Raw genomic sequence first — 19,764 nt, forward strand, 5'->3', positions numbered from 1 at the left:
ATGCAGTGAAACCTGAAAATACAAATTGTTTCTGAAAGCGAACACTTGCATGTAGATTCTCCAAACTTGGAGAGTATAGTAAAGATAGGTAAACAATGAATGTTGCCTAGTATCAAAGAAATTAGACAAAAACTAATTCTAACCATAACAAAAGCTTGTCACCCTAGCCCTAGAGCTAACACAAACCCTGAAAGTATCCCTAACCTGTTTAGAGTACCATTGATCCTTGGAATCAAAATTGGTGCAACTAGTGTGCTAGAGAACAAATGAATTCCTGTGCCTATCAAAGAAATCTAACTGAACAATTGAAGAAGCAATTTCAGTAACTGGGTATTTCCCTGTTTTCTTGTAGAGAGTTCTTGTGTGTTTTTTTGTGCTTCAAATTTGGGCTTCTTCTACAAGAAACAAACTCAATTACTGAGAACTGATTGAGTGTATGATCTTTCAAGCTACTAGCACAAACCCTGTTAGATTTTCAGGTGAATAACAATTCACCCATATATGTGAAAATGCATTGATAACTGAGAATACAAACTGTTCCTGAGAGTGAACAGTTGAACCTAGAAGGCCAAAATTTGGTTAGCATAGTTAGGCTAGGGAAAAGATGAATCCTGCCTAGTATCAAAGAAATTAAAGCAAAACTAGCTCTAAAACTAAAACTCACTCTAACCCTAACCCTAAAACTAACACTATCTCTAATTTGTTTAGAGAACCATGGATCCTAGGAAACCCAAAAGTGTGGATCAGAGTGGGGCCAGCAAACAGATGACACCTATGCATTATCAAAGACATCTGACTAAATAATTAGGTTAGGTCTTTCAGTAAATGTGTATTTTCCTCTTTTTTCATAGAGTGTTTTCTGATTAAGTTGTTTTTCCATGTTTTACCTTAGGGCCACTTCAACAAAAAAGAAAAAAATAAACAATGCATTCTGAGACCTGATTTCGTGTTTGAAGTTTCAAGAAGCAAGCTAAAACCCTGTTCGATTTCAAGATTTCAAGCTCAATTTCCATTCACTGATATAGGTCAAAATGCAAGGAAACCTAAAAATACAAACTGTTCCTGACAGTGAATATTTGCACCTGTATTGCATAAACTTGACAAGCATAGTTAGGTTAGGTAAAAGTTGAATCCTGCCCAGTATCAAAGAAACTATACACAAACTAACTCTGACCATAAAACCAGTTTTTAACCGTAGCCCTAAAATTAACACACAACTTGACACTAAACCTAACCTGTTTAGAGAATAAATGATACTTGGTGTCCCAAATATGGGGAGTATAGTTACCAGCACACAGATGAATTCCTGTGCTGAATCAAAGAATTCTGACCAAACAATGAGGGAGGAATTCGATAACTGTGTATTTCCCTATATTGATATAGAGTGCTCGTGGATAAACTTGTTTTTATGTGCTTCAGCTTTAGGCTTCTTCCACCAAAACAAACCATACAATGCTAATAAAGAAGTGATAGAGCCTGTGAAGTTTCAAGCAGCCAGCATAAACCCTGTTTAATTTCCATTCACCCAAATAGGTCAAAATGCAGTGATACCTGAAAATACAAACTGTTTCTGACAGTGAACACTTGCAGCTACATGGCTCAAACTTGGCAAGCATAGTTTGGATAGGGAAAAGATGAATCCTACCCAGTATCAAAGAAACTAGACACAAACTAACTCTAACCATAACACAATATTTTCACCCTAGCAATAAACCTAACACAAACCCTGGTACAAACCCTAACCTATTCAGAGAACCATTGATCCTTGGAGTCCCAAAATTGGGGAGACAAGTGGCCTAGCAAACAGATGAATTCCTGCACCATATCAAAGATATCTGATTAAAAATTGGGGTAGGAATTTCAATAACTGGGTATTTTCTTGTTTTCTTATAGAGTGCTCTTGGATAAACTTATTTTTGTGTGCTTCAGCTTTGGACCTCTTCAACTAGAAAGAAACCATACAATTCTCATGGAGAAGTGATTGAGTGTATGAAGTTTCAAGCAGTTAGCCAAAAACCCTGTTTAATATCCAGGTGGATTTCCATTCACCCATATAGGTTAAAAATCAGTGATTCCTGAAAACACAAACTGTCCCTGATAGCAAACAGTTCACTTAGAAGTCCCAAACATTGTGAGCATATTTAGGCTAGGTAAAAGATGAAACTTGCCTAGTATCAAAGAAGTTATCCCAAAACTAACTTTAACCCTACCACTATCTCTAACCCCAGACCTAACCCTACTCTTAACCTTAACACTTAATCTTAAATCTTTAGGGAACCATTGATTCTCAGAGTCCACAAAGTGTGGAGCAGAGTCCGGCCCACAAACAGATGAATTCTGTGCAGTATGAAAGACATCTGACTAAATAATAAGGTTAGGTATTTCAGTAAGTGGGTACTTATCTGTTTTTTAATAGAGTGCTCATGGAAAAGGTCGTTTATGCATGCTTCAGCTTAGGACTACTTCAACAAGAAAGAAAGAACACAATGCTTTCGGAGACCTGATTGAGTTTATGGAGTTTCAAGCAGCAAGCACAAACCTTTTTCGATTTCCAGCTCAATTTCCATTCATGCGTATAGGTCATAATGCAGTGAAACCTGAAAATACAAACTGTTCTAACTGGGAACACTCTCACCTAGATGGCTGTAAATTGGCAAGCATAGTTAGGATATATAAAATATTAACCCTGATCTTTATCATCAAAACTAGACAAAAACTAACTCTAAGCATAACACAAGCTTGTAACCGTACCCCTAAAAATAACACAAACCCAGACACTAAAATGGTTCTCAAAACAGGTTAAACCTTAATCTGTTTAGAGAACCATTGATCCTTGGAGTCCCAAACATGGGGAGACTAGTGGGCTATCAAACACCTGAATTCCTGCATCTGGTCAAAAAAATTTTACCAAACAATTGGGGGAGGAATTTTAGTAACTGGGTATTTTCCTGTTTTCTTATAGAGTGCTCTTGTATAAACTTTTTTTTGTGTGCTCCAGCTTTGGGTCTCTTCCACAAGAAACATCCAGAACAATGCACATGGAGAACTGATTGAGTGTGTGAAGTTTCAAACAGCTAGTGCAAACACTGTTTGAGTTCCAGCTGGATTTTCATTCATTAATATAGGTCAAAATGATACCTAAAAAGACAAACCATTCCTGACATATAACAGTTGCACCCAGAAAGACCAAACTGGGTGAGCATAGTTAGGCTAGGTACAAGTTGAATCTTGTCCAGTATCCAAGAAATTATCCCAAAACTAGCTGTAACCCTAACTCTAGATCTAACCCTAACACTAACCCTATCCCTATACCTAAACTCTTTAGAGAACCATTGATCCTAGGAATGCAGAAAGTGTGGAGCAGAGTGGAGCCAGCAAACAGATAAATGCTGTGCAGTATGAAAGACATCTGACTAAATAATATGGTTAAGTATTTCATTAAATTGCTACTTTTCTGTTTTTCATAGAGTGCTCTCTGATTAAGTTGTTTTTGCATGCTTCAGCTTAGGGCTACTTCAACAAGAAAGAAGAAAGAATGAATTCTGATACCTCAATGAGTGTGTGAAGTTTCAAGCAACAATCACAAACCCTGTTTAATTTCCAGCTCGATTTTCATTCATCCATATAAGTAAAAATGCAGTGAAACATGAAAATACAAACTGTTCCTGACAGCAAAATCTTGCATCTAGATGGCCCAAATTGTCAAGCATAGTAAGGATAGTTAAAATATGAATCCAGCCCAGTATCAAAGAAACCAGACTAAAACTAACTCTTACGATAACACAAGCTTTCACCCTAGACCTAAATCTAAAACAAACTCTGACACTAACCATAACCTGTTTAAAGAACAATTGTTCCTTGGAGTCCCAACCTTGGGGAACCTAATGTGATAGAATACACATGAATTTCTATGCTTGATAAAAGAAATCGGACCAAACAATTGGGGTAGGAATATCAGTAACTGCATATTTTTCTGTTTTCTTAAACTCTTTCTTTGTGTTCTTAAGCTTTGGGTTTCTTCTATTAGAAAAAAGAAAACAGACAAAGCTCATGAAACATGGATTGAGTGTGTGAAGTTTCAATCAGGTAGCACAAACCTTGTTAGATTTCCAGGTAGATTTCCATTCTCCCATATAGGTCAAAATGCAGTGACACCTGAAATTACAAACTGAACCTGATAAGGAACAATTGCACCTAGAAGGTGCAAACGTGGTGATCATATTTAGGAGAGGTAAAATTCAAATCCTGCCCAGTATCAAAGAAATTATCCCAAAACTCACTATAACCCTAACACTAGTTTTAACCCAAGTCTTAATCCTAACCCTATCCTGAAAGTGTTTAGAAAACCGTTGATCTTAATAGTCCCAAAAGTTTGGAGCTTAGTGGGGACAGCAAACAGATGAATCCTGTGCAGTATCAAAGACTTCTTACTAACCAATTTGGTTATATATTTGAGTAAATGGGTATTTTTCTGTTTTTTCATAGACTGCTTTTGCAAAAAGTTGTTTCTGCATACGTCAGTGTAGGGATATTTTAAAAAGAAAGAAGCAAGACAATGAATATTGAGACATGATTGAGTGTGTTAAGTTTCAATCAACAAGCACAAACCGTCATTGATGTCCAGCTCAATTTTCATTCACCCATAGAGGTCATACTGCAATGAAACTGAAAATACAACTATTCCTGACAGAGTACACTTGAACCTAGAAGACCCAAACATGGCGACCATAGTTAGGCTAGATAAAAGACGAATCTTTCCCAGTATCAAAGGATCTAGAAAAAAACTAACTCTAAGAATAACATTAAATATCACTGTAGCTCTAAAACTAACACAAACCCTGACACTTACCCTAAACTGTATAGAGAACCATTGTTCCATGGACTCGCAAACTTGGGGAGGCTAGTGGGCTAGAGAACACATGAATTTCTGCACTTTATCAAAGAATTATGATAAAAAAAATGGGGGAGAAATTTCAGTAGCTGGGTATTTCCCTGTTTTCTTAAAGATTGTTCTTGGAAAGACATGTTTTTTGTGCTTCAGCTTTGGGCTTCTTCTACAAGAAACAAACCACACAATGCTCATAGACAACTGATTGAATGTGAGAAGTTTTAAGCAACTACCACAAACCCTGTTTGATTTTCAGGTGGATTTCCATTCACCCAAAAGTCAAAATGCAGTGATAACTAAAAATACAAACTGTTCCTGACATTGAACATTTGCACCGAGAAGGCCCATACCTGATGAGCATATTTAGGATAGGTAAAACATGAATCCTGCCCAGTATCAAGGAAAGTAGCCCAAAACTAACTCAAACGCTAACACTAGCTGTAACCCTTGCACTAACCCTAAGCCTTACCCTAAAGCTATCCCTAAACTGTTTAGAGAACCATTGATCAACCCCAAAAGTATGGAGCATAGTGGGGCCAGTAAACAGATGGTTTCTCTGCAGAATCAAAGAAATCTGACTAAATATTTCGGTTACATATTTCAGTAAATGGATATTTTCCTGGCTTTTTCAAAGAGTGATCTCAGATACAGTTGTTTTTGCATGCTTTATCTTGGGGCTACATCAACAAGAAAGAAATAATACAATGCATTCTGAGACCTTATTTAGGGTGTGTAGTTTCTAGAAGCAAGCTAAAATACTGTTTGATTTCGAGCTCAATTTCCATTAACCCATAAAAGTCAAAATGCAGGGAAACCTGAAAATGCAAACTGTTCCTGACAGTGAAAACTTGCACCTAGATGGCCTAAGCTTGGCCAGCATAATTAGGATAGGTAAAAGTTAAATCCTGCCCAGTATCAAAGAAAATATACAAAAACTAACTCTAACCATAAAGCCAGTTTGTAACACTAGCCCTAAAACTAACACACAACCTAACACTAAACCTAACCTGTTTTGACAAAAATTGACACTTGGCATCCCAAATATGGGGACCATAGTGAGCTAGCAAACAGATGAATTCCTGTGCAGAATCAAAAAATTCTATCCAAACATTTAGGGGAGAAATACAATAACTGGGTATTTCCCTGTTGTCTTATAGACTGCTCTTGGATAAACTTGGTTTTATGTGCTTCAGCTTTGGGCCTTTTCTACAAGATACAATCCATAAAATACTAATGAAGAACTCATAAAATGTGTGAAGTTTCAAGAAGCCAGCATAAACAATTTTTGATTTCCATCTAAATTTCCATTCACCCATATAGGTCAAAATGCAGTGATACCTGAAAATACAAACTGTTCCTGACAGTGAACACTTGCTCCTAAATGGTTAAAACTTGGCGAGCATAGTTTGGATAGGAAAAAGATGAATCCTACCCAGTATCAAAGAAACTAGATGCAAACTAACTCAACCATAATACAAGATTTTCACATTAGCAATAAACGTAAGACAAACCCTGACACAAACCCTAACCTCTTCAGAGAACCATTGATCCTTGGAGTCCCAAACTTGGGGAGACTAATGGCCTAGCAAACAGATAAATTTCTGCACCATATCAAAGATATCTGATTAAAAATTGGGAGAGGAATTTCAGTAACTGGTATATTCTTGTTTTCTTATAGAGTGCTCTTGGATAAATTTATTTTTGTGTGCTTCAGCTTTGGACCTCTTCAACAAGAAATAAACCAGACAATTCTCATGGAGAAGTGATTGTGTTTGTGAAGTGTCAATCAGCTAGCACAAACCCTGTTTGATGTCCAAATGGATTTCCATTCTCCCATGTAGGGTAAAAATCAGTGATGCATGGAAATACAAACTGTTCCTGATAGGAAACACTTGCATTTATAAGTCCCAAATGTGGCGACCACAGTTAGGCTAGGGGAAAGATGAAACCTGCTCAGTATCAAAAAAATTAGCCCAAAATCAACTTTAACCCTACCACTCGCTCTTACCATAGAACTAACCCTACCCTCAACCCTAACACTATATCTAAACTATTTAGAGAACCTTTGATTCTCAGAGTCCAACATTTGTAAAGCATAATCTGGCCCACAAACAGATGAATCCTCTCTAGTGTCAAAGACTTCTGACAAAATAATTTAGTTAGGTATTGCAGTGTGTATTTATCTGTTTTTTAATAGAGTGCTCATGGAAAAAGTTATTTTTGCATGCTTTAGCTTAGGGCTACTTCAATAAGAAAGAAACAACACAATGCATTTCGAGACCTGATTGAGTGTGTGAAGTTTCAAGCAGCAAGCAAAAACCCTTTTCAATTTCAGATTGATTTCTTTTCACCCATGAGAGTCAAAATGCAGTGATATCTGAAAATACAAACTGTTCTTGACAGCGAACACTTGCACCTAGAAGGCCAAAACTTGGTGATCATAGTTAGGCTAGGTTAAAGATGAATCCTTCCCAGTACGATAGAAACAAGCCAAATTGAACTCTAACCATGACTCAAACTGTCACCCTAGCCTATATAGAGAAACATTTTTCCTTGGAGTCCTAATCTTAGGTAGCCTAGTGTGCTGGGAAACCAATCAATTCCTGCACATTATCAAAGAAATATGACGAAAAATTTTGGATACTTTTCAGTAACTATGTATTTCCCTGTTTTCTTATAGACTGCTCTTTAATAAACTTGTGTTTGTGTGCTTTAGCTTTGAACTTCTTCTACAAGAAACAAACCAGAGAATGCTCATTGAGAATAGCTTAATTGTGTGAAGTTTCAAGCAGCTTGCACAAACTCTGTTTGATTTCAGGCTTGATTTCCATTAACCTGTATATTTCCAAATGCATTGAAACCTGAAAATACAAAATGTTCCTGAAAGCTAACACTGACACCCAGAAGGCCCTAACTTAGTGAACATAGTTATCCTACGTAAAAGTGGAACCATTCCCATTAACACAGAAACTAGACAAATACTAACTCTAAGCATAACACAAGCTGTCACCCTAGCTGTAAAATTACCACAAATGCTGACAGTAACCCTAACCTTTTTAGAGAACCATTGATCCTTCGAGTCAATACTTTGGAAGCCTAGTAAGCTACCAAGAATATGAAATCCTGCACATTATCAAAGACATCTGACCAAACATTGGGGGCAAAATTTCAGTAACTGGGCATTTCCCTTTTTTCTTATAGAGTGCTCTTGTTTAAACTTTTTTGTGTGCTTCATCTTTGGCCTTCATCTTCAAGAAAAGTACCAGGCAATGCTCATGGAGAACTGATTGAGTGTGTCAAGTTTCAAATAGCTAGCACAAACACTGTTTGAATTCAAGCTCAATTCCCATTCACCCATATATTTCCAAATGCAATGAAACTTGAAAATTCAAATTGTTCCTGACAGTGAATGCTTGCACCTAGAAGGCTCAAACATGGCAAGCATAGTTAAGCTAGGTAAATGATGAAACTTGTCAAGTATCCAGGAAATTAGCCAAAAAGTAACTCTAACCTTAACACTAGATCTAACCCAGCAATACAACTATTAATAACCATACAACTAAATAACCATACAACTATTCCTAAACTATTTAGAGAACCACTGATCCTAGGAGTCTCAAAAGTGTGGAGCATAATGGGGCCAGCAAACTGATAAATCCTGTGCAGTATAAAAGAAATATTAATAAATAATTTTGTTAGGTATTTCAGTAAATGGGTATTTTTCTGATTTTTTATAGAGAGCTCTCAAATAACATTGTTTTTTAATACTTCATCTGAGGGCTGCTTCAACAAGAAGAAAACAATATCATGCATACTGAGACCTGATTAAGTGTGTGAAATTTCAAGCAGCTATCAAAAACCTTTTTTGATTTCAGTCTGGTTTCCAATTCATCCATATAGGTCCAAATGCAGTGAAACCTGAAAATACAAAAAGGTCCTGACAGCGAACACTTGGGCCTAGAAGTCCCAAACTTGTCGAGCATAATTAGGCTAGATAAAAGAAGAATCATGCCCAGTATCAAGGAAACTAGACAAAAACTAAATCTAACCATAACACAAGTTTGTAATCCTAGTTGTAAAACTAACACAAACCCTGACACTCACTGTAACCTGTTTAGAGAACCATTATCCTTGGAGTACCAAACTTGGATAGCCTATTGAGATAGAAAACAGATGAATTTGTGCTCCTTGCCAAAGAAATCTTGCCAAACAATTGGGTGATGAATTTCCATAATTGGTTATTTTCTTGTTTTCATATAGAGTGCTCTTGGATAAACTCGTTTTCATGTGCTTCAGCCTTGGGCATCTTCTACAAGAAACAAACCACACAATGATCATGGAAAAGTGATTGAATGTGCGAAGTTTCAAACATCTAGCACAGACCCTGTTTGATTTCCAGCTACATTTCCATTCACCTATATAGGTCAAAATGAAGTGATAACTGAAAATACAAACTGTTCCTGACAGTGAACACTTGTATCTACAAGGACCAAACTTGGTGAGAATAGTTAGGAAATGTAAAAGTTGAAATCTGCCCAGTATCCAAGATTTTGGCCCAAAACCAACTCTAACCCAAACAATAGCTCTTACCCTAACCCTAACCCTAACAGTAACCCTAACCCTATCCATAAACTGTTGAGAGAACCGTTGATACTAGGAGTCCAAAAAGTTTGGAGTAGAGTGGAGCTATCAAACAGATGAAGGCTGTGCACTATCAAAGATACCTGACTAAATAATTTGGTTAGGTATTTCAGTAATGTATATTTTCCTATTTTTTTCATAGAGGGCTCTCAGAGTAAGTGGTATATTCTTGGTTCAGCTTAGGGATACTTCAACAAGAATGAAATAAGACAATGCACTCTGAGACCTGATTGAGTGTGTGAAGTTTCAGCAGCAATCACAAACACTGTTCAATGACCAGCTCGAATTCCATCACCCTTATAGGTCAAAATGCAGTGAAACATGAAAGTACAAACTGTTCCTCACAGTGATCACTTGAACCTCTATAACCCAAATTTGGGGAGCATCCTTAGGATAGGTAATAAATCAATCCTTCCCAATATCAATGAAACTTTGTAAAAACCAACTCTAACCATAACACAAGTTTGTAACACTAGCCCTAAAACTAACACAAACCCTGAACCTCACACTAACCTATTTAGAGAATCTTTGGTCCTTGGAGTCTCAAGCTCCAGGAGGCAGGTATTTTACTATCAAACAGATGAATTCCTGTGCCTTATCAAAGAAATCTGAGGAAACGATTGGCTGAGGAATTTCAGTAACTGGTTATTTCCCTGTTTTCCTATACAGTGCTTTTGGACAAAGTTATTTTTGTGTGATTCAACTTTGGGACTCTTCAAAAAGGAAAAAAAAAACAGACAAAATGCATGGAGAATTCATTGAGTCTGTGAAGTTTCAAGCAGCTAGCACAAACCCTGTTTGATGTCCAGCTGGATTTCCATTCACCAAATAAGTCAAAATGCAGTGATACCTGAAAATTCAAACTATTCCTGGCAATGAAGAGTTGCACCTACAATTCAAAATTTGGAGAGCATCGTTAGGCTAGGAAAACTATGAAACCTACCAAGTATCAAAGAAATTATCCCAAAACTAACTGTAACTCTAACACTAGATCTAACCAAAGCCTGAAAACTAACTCTAACCCTAACACTATAGGTATACTCCTTAGAGAACCATTGATTCTAGGAGTCCGAAAAGTGTGGAACATAGTGCGGCCAGTAAACAGATGAATCCTGTGCTGTATAAAAAATATCTGACTAAATAATTAGGTTAGGCATTTCAGTAAATATGTATGTCCTGTTTTTCATAGAGTGTTCTTGGATTAACTTGTTTTTGCATTTTTCAGCTTAGGGCTACTTCAACAAGAAAGAAACAAGGCAATGCATACTGAGACATGATTGAGTGTGTAAAGTCACAATGATCAAGCATAAACCCTGTTTGATTTCCAGCTTGATTTACATTCACCTGTATAGGTCAAAATGCAGTGAAAGTTGAAAATACAAACTGTTTCTGACAGCCAACACTTGCACCTAGTAGGCCCAAACTTTGCGAGCATTGTTAGGCAATAAAAAAGTGGAATCCTACCCAGTACCCCAAAAATTGGCCCAAAACTAACTCTAACCCTAACACTATCTCTATCCCAAGCCCTATCCCTAACACTAACCGTAACCGTATCCCTAAACTCTTTAGAGAACTGTTGATCCTAGGAGTCCGGAAAGTGTGGAATTGTGTTGGGCCATCAATCAGATGAATCCTGTGCAGTATCAAAGACATCTGACTAAATAATTTGATTAGGTATTCCAATAAATTGGTATTTTTTGGTTTTTCCATAGAGTGCTTTCATATTAACTTGTTTTTGCACTAAAACCTGAAAAAAAACAAACTGTTCCTGAAAGCAAACACTTGCATCTACTTGGCCCTGACTTGGCGAGCATAGTTACAAAAGGTAAAAAATGAATACTGTCCAGTATCAAAGAAATTGGTCCAAAACTAAATCAAAACCTAACACTAGCTCTAAACTTAGCCATAACCCCAACCCAAACCAAAACCATAGCTATAACTCTAAGCCTAACCCAAACACTCTCTATAACCTGTTGAGAGACTCATTGATCCGAGGAGTCTGAAAAGAGTGGAGCAGTGTGGGGACAGCAAACAGATGAATCCTGTATAGTATCAAAGACATCTGACTTAATAATTTACTTAGGTATTTCAATAAATGGTTTTTCTCCAGCTTTTTATAGATTGTTCGTGGTGTAAGTTGTTTTTGCATGCTTCATCTTAGGACTACTTCAACAATAAAGAAAGAAGGAAATGCATTCTGAGACCTGATTTAGTGTGTGAAGTTTCAAGAAGCAAGCAAAAACTCTATTTGATTTGCTGCTCAATTTCCATTCACCCGTATACGTCAAAATGCAGTGAAACCCTAAAATTCAAACTGTTCCTAACTGCAAATACTTACACCTAGATGGCCCTAAATTGGCGAGCATAGTAGGGAAAATAAAAAAGTGAATCCTGCACAGTATCAAAGAAACTAGACAAAAACTAACTCTAAGCATAACTGAAGTTTTAACCCTAGCCCTGAAACTAACACAAACCCTGACCAAACCAAAACCTGTGTACAGAATCATTGATACTTGGATTTGCAAACATGAGGAGCATAGTGGGCTAGCAAACAGATGAATTCCTGTGTCCATCTTATGAAGGAAATCCGACAAAATAATTGGTGGAGGAATTTCAGTAAATGGTTATTTTCATGTTTTCTTGTAGAGTGCTCTTGGATAACCTTTTTTTTTTTTTCTGTGTGTGTGTGCTTCTGCTTTGGGCCTCTTCTAAAAAAATAAACCAGAAAATGCTCACAAAGAACTAATTGAGTGTATGAAGCGAGCATTGTTAGGCAAGAAAACAGTGGAATCCTACCTAGTACCCAAAAAATTGGCCCAAAACTAACTCTAACCCTAACACTATCTCTATCCCAAGCCCTATCCCTAACACTAACCCTAACTGTATCCCTAAACTCTTTAGAGAACTGTTGATCCTAGGAGTCCGGAAAGTGTGGAATCGTTTTGGGCCAGCAATCAGATGAATCCAGCTGGATTTACATTCACCTATATAGGTCAAAATGCACTGATATCTGAAAATACAAATTGTTCCTGACATTAAAAGTTGCACCTGGAAGGCCCAAATTAAGTGAGCCTGGTTAGAACAGGCAAAAGTTTAATCCTGTCCAGTATCAAAAAAATTGGTCCAAAACTAACTCTAACTCTAACACGAGCTCTCACCCTAGCTGTAACCCTAACCCTAACCCTAACCATGTCCATAAACTGTTTAGAGCACCATTTATTCTAGGAGTCCAAAAAGTGTGGAGCAGAGTGGGGCCATCAAACAGATGAATCCTGTGCAGTATCAAACACATCTGACTAAATAATTTGTTTAGGTATTTCAGTAAATGGGTATTTTCCAGTTTTTTTTTTTTTTAACAGAGTGTTCTCAGATTAAGTTGTTTTTGCATGCTTCAGCTTAGGACTACTTCAACAACAAAAAACAAGAAAATGCATTCTGAGACCCGATTTGGTGTTTGAAATTTCAAGAAGCAAACAAAAACCCTGCTCGATTTGCTGCTCGATTTCCATTAACCCATATAGGTCAAAATGCAGAGAAACCTGAAATGTCAAACTGTTCTGGACTGCAAACACTTTCACCTAGATGGCCCTAACTTGGCGAGCATAGTTAGGATAGGTACAAAATGAATTCTGCCCAGTATCAAAAAAAAAAAAAAAAAAAAAAAAAAGCTAGACAAAAACCAACTCTAAGCATAAGAGATGGTTTTAACCTTAGCCCTAAAACTAACACAAACCCTGACCCTAACCCTAACCTGTGTAGAGAACCATTGATACTTGGAGTCCCAAACATGGGGATCATACTGGGCTATAAAATACATGAATTCCTGCACCTTATCAAAGAAATGTGAACAAACAATTAGGGGAGAAACTTCAGTAACTTGTTATTTCCCTGTTTTCTTATTCAGTTCTCTTGGATAAACCTGTTTTTGTGTGCTTCAGCTTTGGGTATCTTCTACAAGAAACAAACCACACAATGCTCATGAAGAGGTGACTGAATGTTTGAAGTATCAAGTAGCTAGTAAAAATTCTGTTTGATTTCTAGTTGAATTTCCATTCACCTATAGATGTCAAAATGCAGTGATACCTGAAAATATAAGTGTTCCTGAAAGCGAACAATAGCATCTAGAAGGCCCAAACTTGGCAAGCACAGTTAATCTAGGTAAAACTTGAATCCCACCCAACATCAAAGAAATTGGCCCCAAACTAAATCTAACCTTCACACTGGCTCTAACCCTAGCCCAAACCCTAACCCTACCTCTATCCCTAAACTGTATAGAGAAACATTGATTCTAGGAGTGTGAAAACTGTGGAGTAGAGTGGGTCCAGCGAACAGATGAATGCTGCGAAATATCAAAGACATCTGACTTAATAACTTGGTTAGGTATTTCATTAAATGATTGTTTTCCTGTTTTTTTTTTTTTTTCATAGAGTGCTCTCAGATTAAGTTGTTTTGCATGCTTCAGGTTAGGGCTACTACAAGAAGAAAGAAAAAAGAAAATGCATTCTGACACCTGATTTAGTGTGTGAAGTTTCAAGCAGCAAACACATAACATGTTATATTTTCTAGCTTGATTTCCATTCACCAGTATAGGTCAAAATGCAGTGAAATGCGAAAATACAAAGTGGTCCAGCAGCAAACAATTGCACATAGATGGCCCAAAATTGGCGAGAATAATTAGGAAAAGAAAAAGATGAATCCTTCCCCATATCAAAGAAACTAGAAAAAAACTATCTCTACCCACAACAAAACTTAGTAACCCCAGCCCTAAAACTAACACAAACCCTTACTCTAACCCTCTTGTGTTTAAAGAACCATTGATACTCGGAGTCCCAAACATAGGGACCACAGGGGGAAAGCAAACAGATGAATTCCTGAACCTTATCAAAGATCTGATCAAACAATTGGTGGGGGAATTTCAGTAAATGGTTATTTCCCTGATTTTTTATAGTGTGCTCTTGGATAAACTTTTTTTTGTGTATGCTTCAGCTTTGGGTGTCATCTAAAAGAAACAAACCAGACAATGCTCATGGAAAACCTATTGATGGTGTGAAGTTTCAATTAGCTAACACAAACCCTGTTTGATTTCCATCTTGATTTTCATTCACACGTATAGTTCTAAATGTAGTGAAACTTGAAAATACAAACTCTTCATGACAGGAAAAAGTTGCACCTAGAAGGCCCAACTTGGTGAGCATCATTAGGCTAGGTAAAAGATGAATCCTGCGCAGTAGCAAAGAAATTAGCCCCAAATGAATGCTAACCCTAACACTAGCCCTAACCCTAGCCCTCACCCTAAACCTAACACTAAAACTATCCCTTAACTGTTTAGAGAACTGTTAACTTTAGGAGTACAAAAAGTGTGGAGCAGAGTTGGGCCAGCAAACCGATTAATCCTGTGCAGTATCAAAGACATCTGACTAAATAATTTGGTTGGTATTTCAGTAAATGGGTATTTTTTTTTTTCATGGAGTGCTCTCGGATTACGTTGATTTTGCATGCTTCACCTCAGGGCTACTTCAACAAGAAAGAAACAAGAAAATGCAAACTGAGACCTCATTGACTGAGAATTTTCAAGTGGCAAGAGAAGACCCTGTTTTATTTCCAGCTTGATTTCCATTCACCAGAATAGGTCAAAATGCAGTGAAACCTGAAAATATAAACTGTTCCTGAGAGTGAACAATTGCACCTAGTTTGCCCAAACTTGGCAAGCGTAGTAAGGATAAGTAAAAGATAAATCCTGCCGAGTAACAAAGAAACTATACAAAAACTAACTGTAAGCATAACACAGGCTTGTAATGCTATCCTTAAAACTAACGCAAACCCTGACAGTAACCCTAATCTGTTTAGAGAACTATTTATACTTGGATTCCCATACTTGGGGAGACTAGTGGACCATCAAACAGATGAAATCGTGTGCCTTATCAAAGAAATCTGACAAAACGATTGGAGGAGGTATTTCAGAAACTGGGTATTTCCCTGTTTTCTTATATAGTGTTCTTGGATAAAGTTGTTCTTGTGTGCTTTAGCATTGGGCTTCTTCTAAAGAAACAAAGAAGACAATGCTCATGGCGTACTGATTGAGTGTGTGAAGTTTGAAATAGCTAGCACAAACCCTGTTTGATTTCTAGCAGGATTTCCATTCACTCATATAGGTGAAAATGCAGTGATGCCTGAAAATACAAACTGTTCATGAGAGCGAACAGTTGTACCCAGAATGCCCAAACTTGGCGAGAACAGCTAAGCTGGGGAAAAGAAGAAACCTGCTCAGTATCAAACAAATTAGCCCCCAACTAACTATAAACCTAACACTAGCTCTGACCCTCGCCCTAACCATATCACTAATCCCAACCCTATCTCTAAACTGTTGAGAGAACCTGTGATCCTAGGAGTCCCAAAAGTGTGGAGAATAGTGGGGTCAGCAAACAGATGAATCCTGTGCTGTATCAAAGACATCTGACTAAATAATTTTGTTTAGTATTTTAGTAAATGGGGATTTTCCTGTTTTTTCATAGAGTGTTCTCAGATTAAGTTGTTTTTGCATCCTTCAGCTTAGGGCTACTTCAACAAGAAAGAAACAAGACAATGCATTCTGAGGTTGATTGAGTGTGTGAAGTTTCAAGCACCAGTCACAAAACCTGTTAGATTTCCATCTCAATTTCCATTCAGCCCTATCTGTAACAATGCAGTGAAACCTGAAAATACAAAATTTTTGAAAAAAAAAAAAAAAAAAAACACTTTCACCTAGAAGGTCCAAATTTGGTGAGCACAATTAGGCTAGGTAAGTGTTGAATCCTGCCGAGTATCAAAGAAAATAGAGAAAAAAAAGATACTAACTCTAACCATAACATAAGCTGTAACCCTATCCCTAAAACTTATACAAACCCTGACACTTACCCTAACCTCTTTAGAGAACCAATGATCCTTGGAGTTCCAAAATTGGGGGAGACTTGTGGCTAGCAAACAGATAAATTCCTTTGCATTATCAAAGAAATCTGACAAAAGATTAGGGGAGAAATTACAATAACTGTGTATTTCCCTGTTTTCTTACAGAGTGCTCTTGGATAAATTCGTTTTTTTTTGTGCTTCAGCTTTGGGCTTCTTGGACAAGAAAAAAAAAAAAAACAGATACTTCTCACAGAGAACTGATTGAGTGTTTGAAATTTCAAGCACCTAGCATAAAACTGTTTTATTTCCAACTGGATTTCAATTCACCCATGTAAGTCAAAATGCAGTTATAAATGAAAATATAAACTGTTACTGACAGCAAACACTTGCACATAAAAGCCCCAAACTTGGAGAGCATAATTAGGCTAGGTAAAAGATAAATCCTGCACAGTATCCAAGAAATTTTCCCAAAACTATCTATAACCCTAAGCCTAGTTCTAACCCTAGACATAACCCTAAAACTGTCTTTAAACTATTTCGAGAACCTTTGATCCTAGGAGTCCCAAAATTGTGGAGAATATTTGGGACAGAAAACAGATAAATTCTGTGCAGTGTCAAAGACATCTGATGAACTTGTTTTTGTGTGCTTCAGTTTTTTGTCTCTTTTCCAAGAAAGAAGTGAGAAAATGCTCGCAGAAAACTGATTGAGTATATTAAATTTCAAGAAGCATGCACAAAGTGTGTTTGATTTCCAGATGGATTTCCATTTACCCATATAAGGAAAAATGCAGTGATACCTGAAAATAAAAACTGTTCCTGATAGGAAAGAGTTGCACCTAGAAGGCCCAAACTTGGTGAGCATAGTTAGGCTATGTACAATTATATCCTGCACAGTATCAAAGAAATAGGCTCAAAAATATCTCTAACCATAACATTAGCTCTAACTCCAACCCTCATCCTAACCCTAACCATAATACTATTCCTAAACTGTTTAGAGAATCATTGATAGTAGGAGTCCCAAAAGTGTGGAGCAGAGTTGGGCCAGCAAAAGATAAATCCTTTGCATTATAAAAGACATCAGACGAGACCCAACATGGCCGCTGGCGAAGAGGCAGCACATTCAATGCCTCCGTGGTAAGGGGATCAGAGAGACTCATTAATACACCCACATGCGTCAGGCTGAGAAACTTCAAGCAAAATTCCACTGTAAGGAGACCTACCGGGAACTAGTAAGTTTAATTGGAGGTGTCAGCTTGTCACAGACTACTGAATCTCGGCAACGCAGAGCAGGGGCACAGCCCCGCCAGCCGCTGCCAAATGGCTGCTGCTCACACGTAGCAGCAATCTTAGGAACAGACGCTGCCTGCCTGGGCCCACACCTGCCCGGCTCCATGATCCACCACCGGCTGCTGCCAGGTGGCTGCAGCCCACACATTGCAGCGAACGTAGGAGCGGACACTGACCACCTGGGCCCCCGCCGCCCGGCTCTGTGAACCACAGCCGGCCGTGGCTCACACGTAGCAGAAATCTTAGGAACAGGCCCTGCCTGCCTGGGCCCACACCGGCCCGGCTCCGTGATCCACCACCGGCCGCTGCCAGCTGGCTGCAGCCCACACGTTGTAGTGAACGTAGGAGCAGACATTGACTGCCTGGGCCACGCCGCCCGGCTCTGTGAACCGCCGCCGACCGCCGCCCACATGCTGCAATAAACTTAGGAACGGGCGCTGCCTGCCAGGGCCCACGCCCGCCGCGGCTCTGTGAACCGCCTCCACTGGCGCCAAGAAGCCACTGCCTACACCCTTGCAGTGAGTAGGGGAGCGGGCACTGCCTGCTCAGCCCCAGCTTGCCCGACGACTCTGTGAACCTCCTCTGGTGGTTTGGAGCTGCCAGCCCAGTGCTGCAAACGACCCCTGACCACCTCTGTGAAAGGCCCCGCCCACGCGGCGAACAGCAGGAGTGGAGAATCGCCCAGTCCAGGAGGAAGAACTGCTGAACAGTGATTGACTCCCGCCTACTGAGATGAGAAACTTGGCCCGGTAGGCGTAGCTCCATCTACTGGAAGAGCAGTTAATCAAACTCTAGGACTACATTCATAATTCTTTTTTTTGCTGTTTTTTAAATGTTTTTTTAATCCATCTTATTTTATTTTATTCTATTTTTATTCATTTTTCATTTCTACTGTTATTATTATTTTTCTTTAAATTCTTTTAAATTTTCTATTTTTTCTTTCCTACTTTTCTCCTGCCTTTACATTTCTTTTCAATTTCTTATTCCCCCTTCCTTGAATTCTACCTGCTTACTCTCATTCTCTTTAGTGACTTCTTCCCATCCCTTCTAATACCTTTCCTCCCAAGCATCAAAAAATTTATAGGAGTAAACAGTAACTCAGCAGTCAAACAGAACAAGAAACAATATGAACAGCATGAAAAAGCAAGGAAGAAAAGGAGTGCAAACAATGCAGGGCAGCCTAAATATTCAGGAGGATATAGAGTCACCAGAAAAATGGTCATATAAAGAAGTCATGGAACTCCTGAGACAGATGGAACGGAACCTTAAAGAGGATACGAGACAGCAAATTCAAGCAGCGAAAGAACACATTGAGAATGAATTACATAAACAGATAAAAGAAGAAGTTAAGCATCTTTATCAGGAGATAGAGATTATAAAAAAGAATCAAACAATGATCTTAGAAATGAGGATAATTATAAACCAAATTATAAACTCAAATGAGAGTATCATTAATAGAGTGGAGCAAGTAGAAGCCAGAACGTCAGATAATGAAGACAAAATATATCATCTGGAAAAGAGTCTAGCCAACTCAGATAGGCTGGTTAAAAATCACGAGAGAAACCTACAAGAGATATGTGATAATATAAAAAAAACAAATTTAAGAGTCATTGGGATAGAGGAAGGGATAGAGATTCAAACCAGGGGAATGAGTAATCTACTAGATGAAATAATTGCAGAAAATGTTCCAGAAATAAAAAAGGAAACAGATATACAAATTGTAGATGCATACAGGACACCGAGCATACAAAATCACAGTAGACCAACGCCAAGACACATTGTTATGAAGATATCCAATATACAGAACAAAGAGAAAATATTAAAAGCCACAAGAGAAAAGAGAAAGATTACATTCAGGGGTAAACTAATAAGGTTAACAACGGACTTTTCAACTCAGACGCTGAAAGCGAGAAGATCCTGGAACAACATATTTCAAACACTGAAAGACAATGGATGCCAACCAAGAATTCTGTACCCAGCAAAATTAAGCTTCAGATATGACAACGAAATAAAAATCTTTCACGATAAACAAAAACTAAAAGAATTTGTAGCCAGAAAACCAG

General features: G+C 38.0%; 1 protein-coding gene across 1 annotated transcript in view; it reads right to left on the bottom strand.

Moving 5' to 3' along the window:
- LOC113175545 (protein transport protein Sec24D-like) overlaps nt 1-19,764 on the bottom strand; it is a 99,288-nt gene that overhangs the window by 16,593 nt on the left and 62,931 nt on the right. The window contains 2 exon segments of the mRNA XM_077803116.1: nt 18,001-18,206; nt 18,333-18,466. Coding sequence (XP_077659242.1) covers nt 18,001-18,206; nt 18,333-18,466 — 340 coding nt within the window.

Source organism: Urocitellus parryii, chromosome 10, assembly GCF_045843805.1.
Source record: "Urocitellus parryii isolate mUroPar1 chromosome 10, mUroPar1.hap1, whole genome shotgun sequence".
NCBI classification, from domain to species: Eukaryota; Metazoa; Chordata; class Mammalia; order Rodentia; family Sciuridae; genus Urocitellus; species Urocitellus parryii.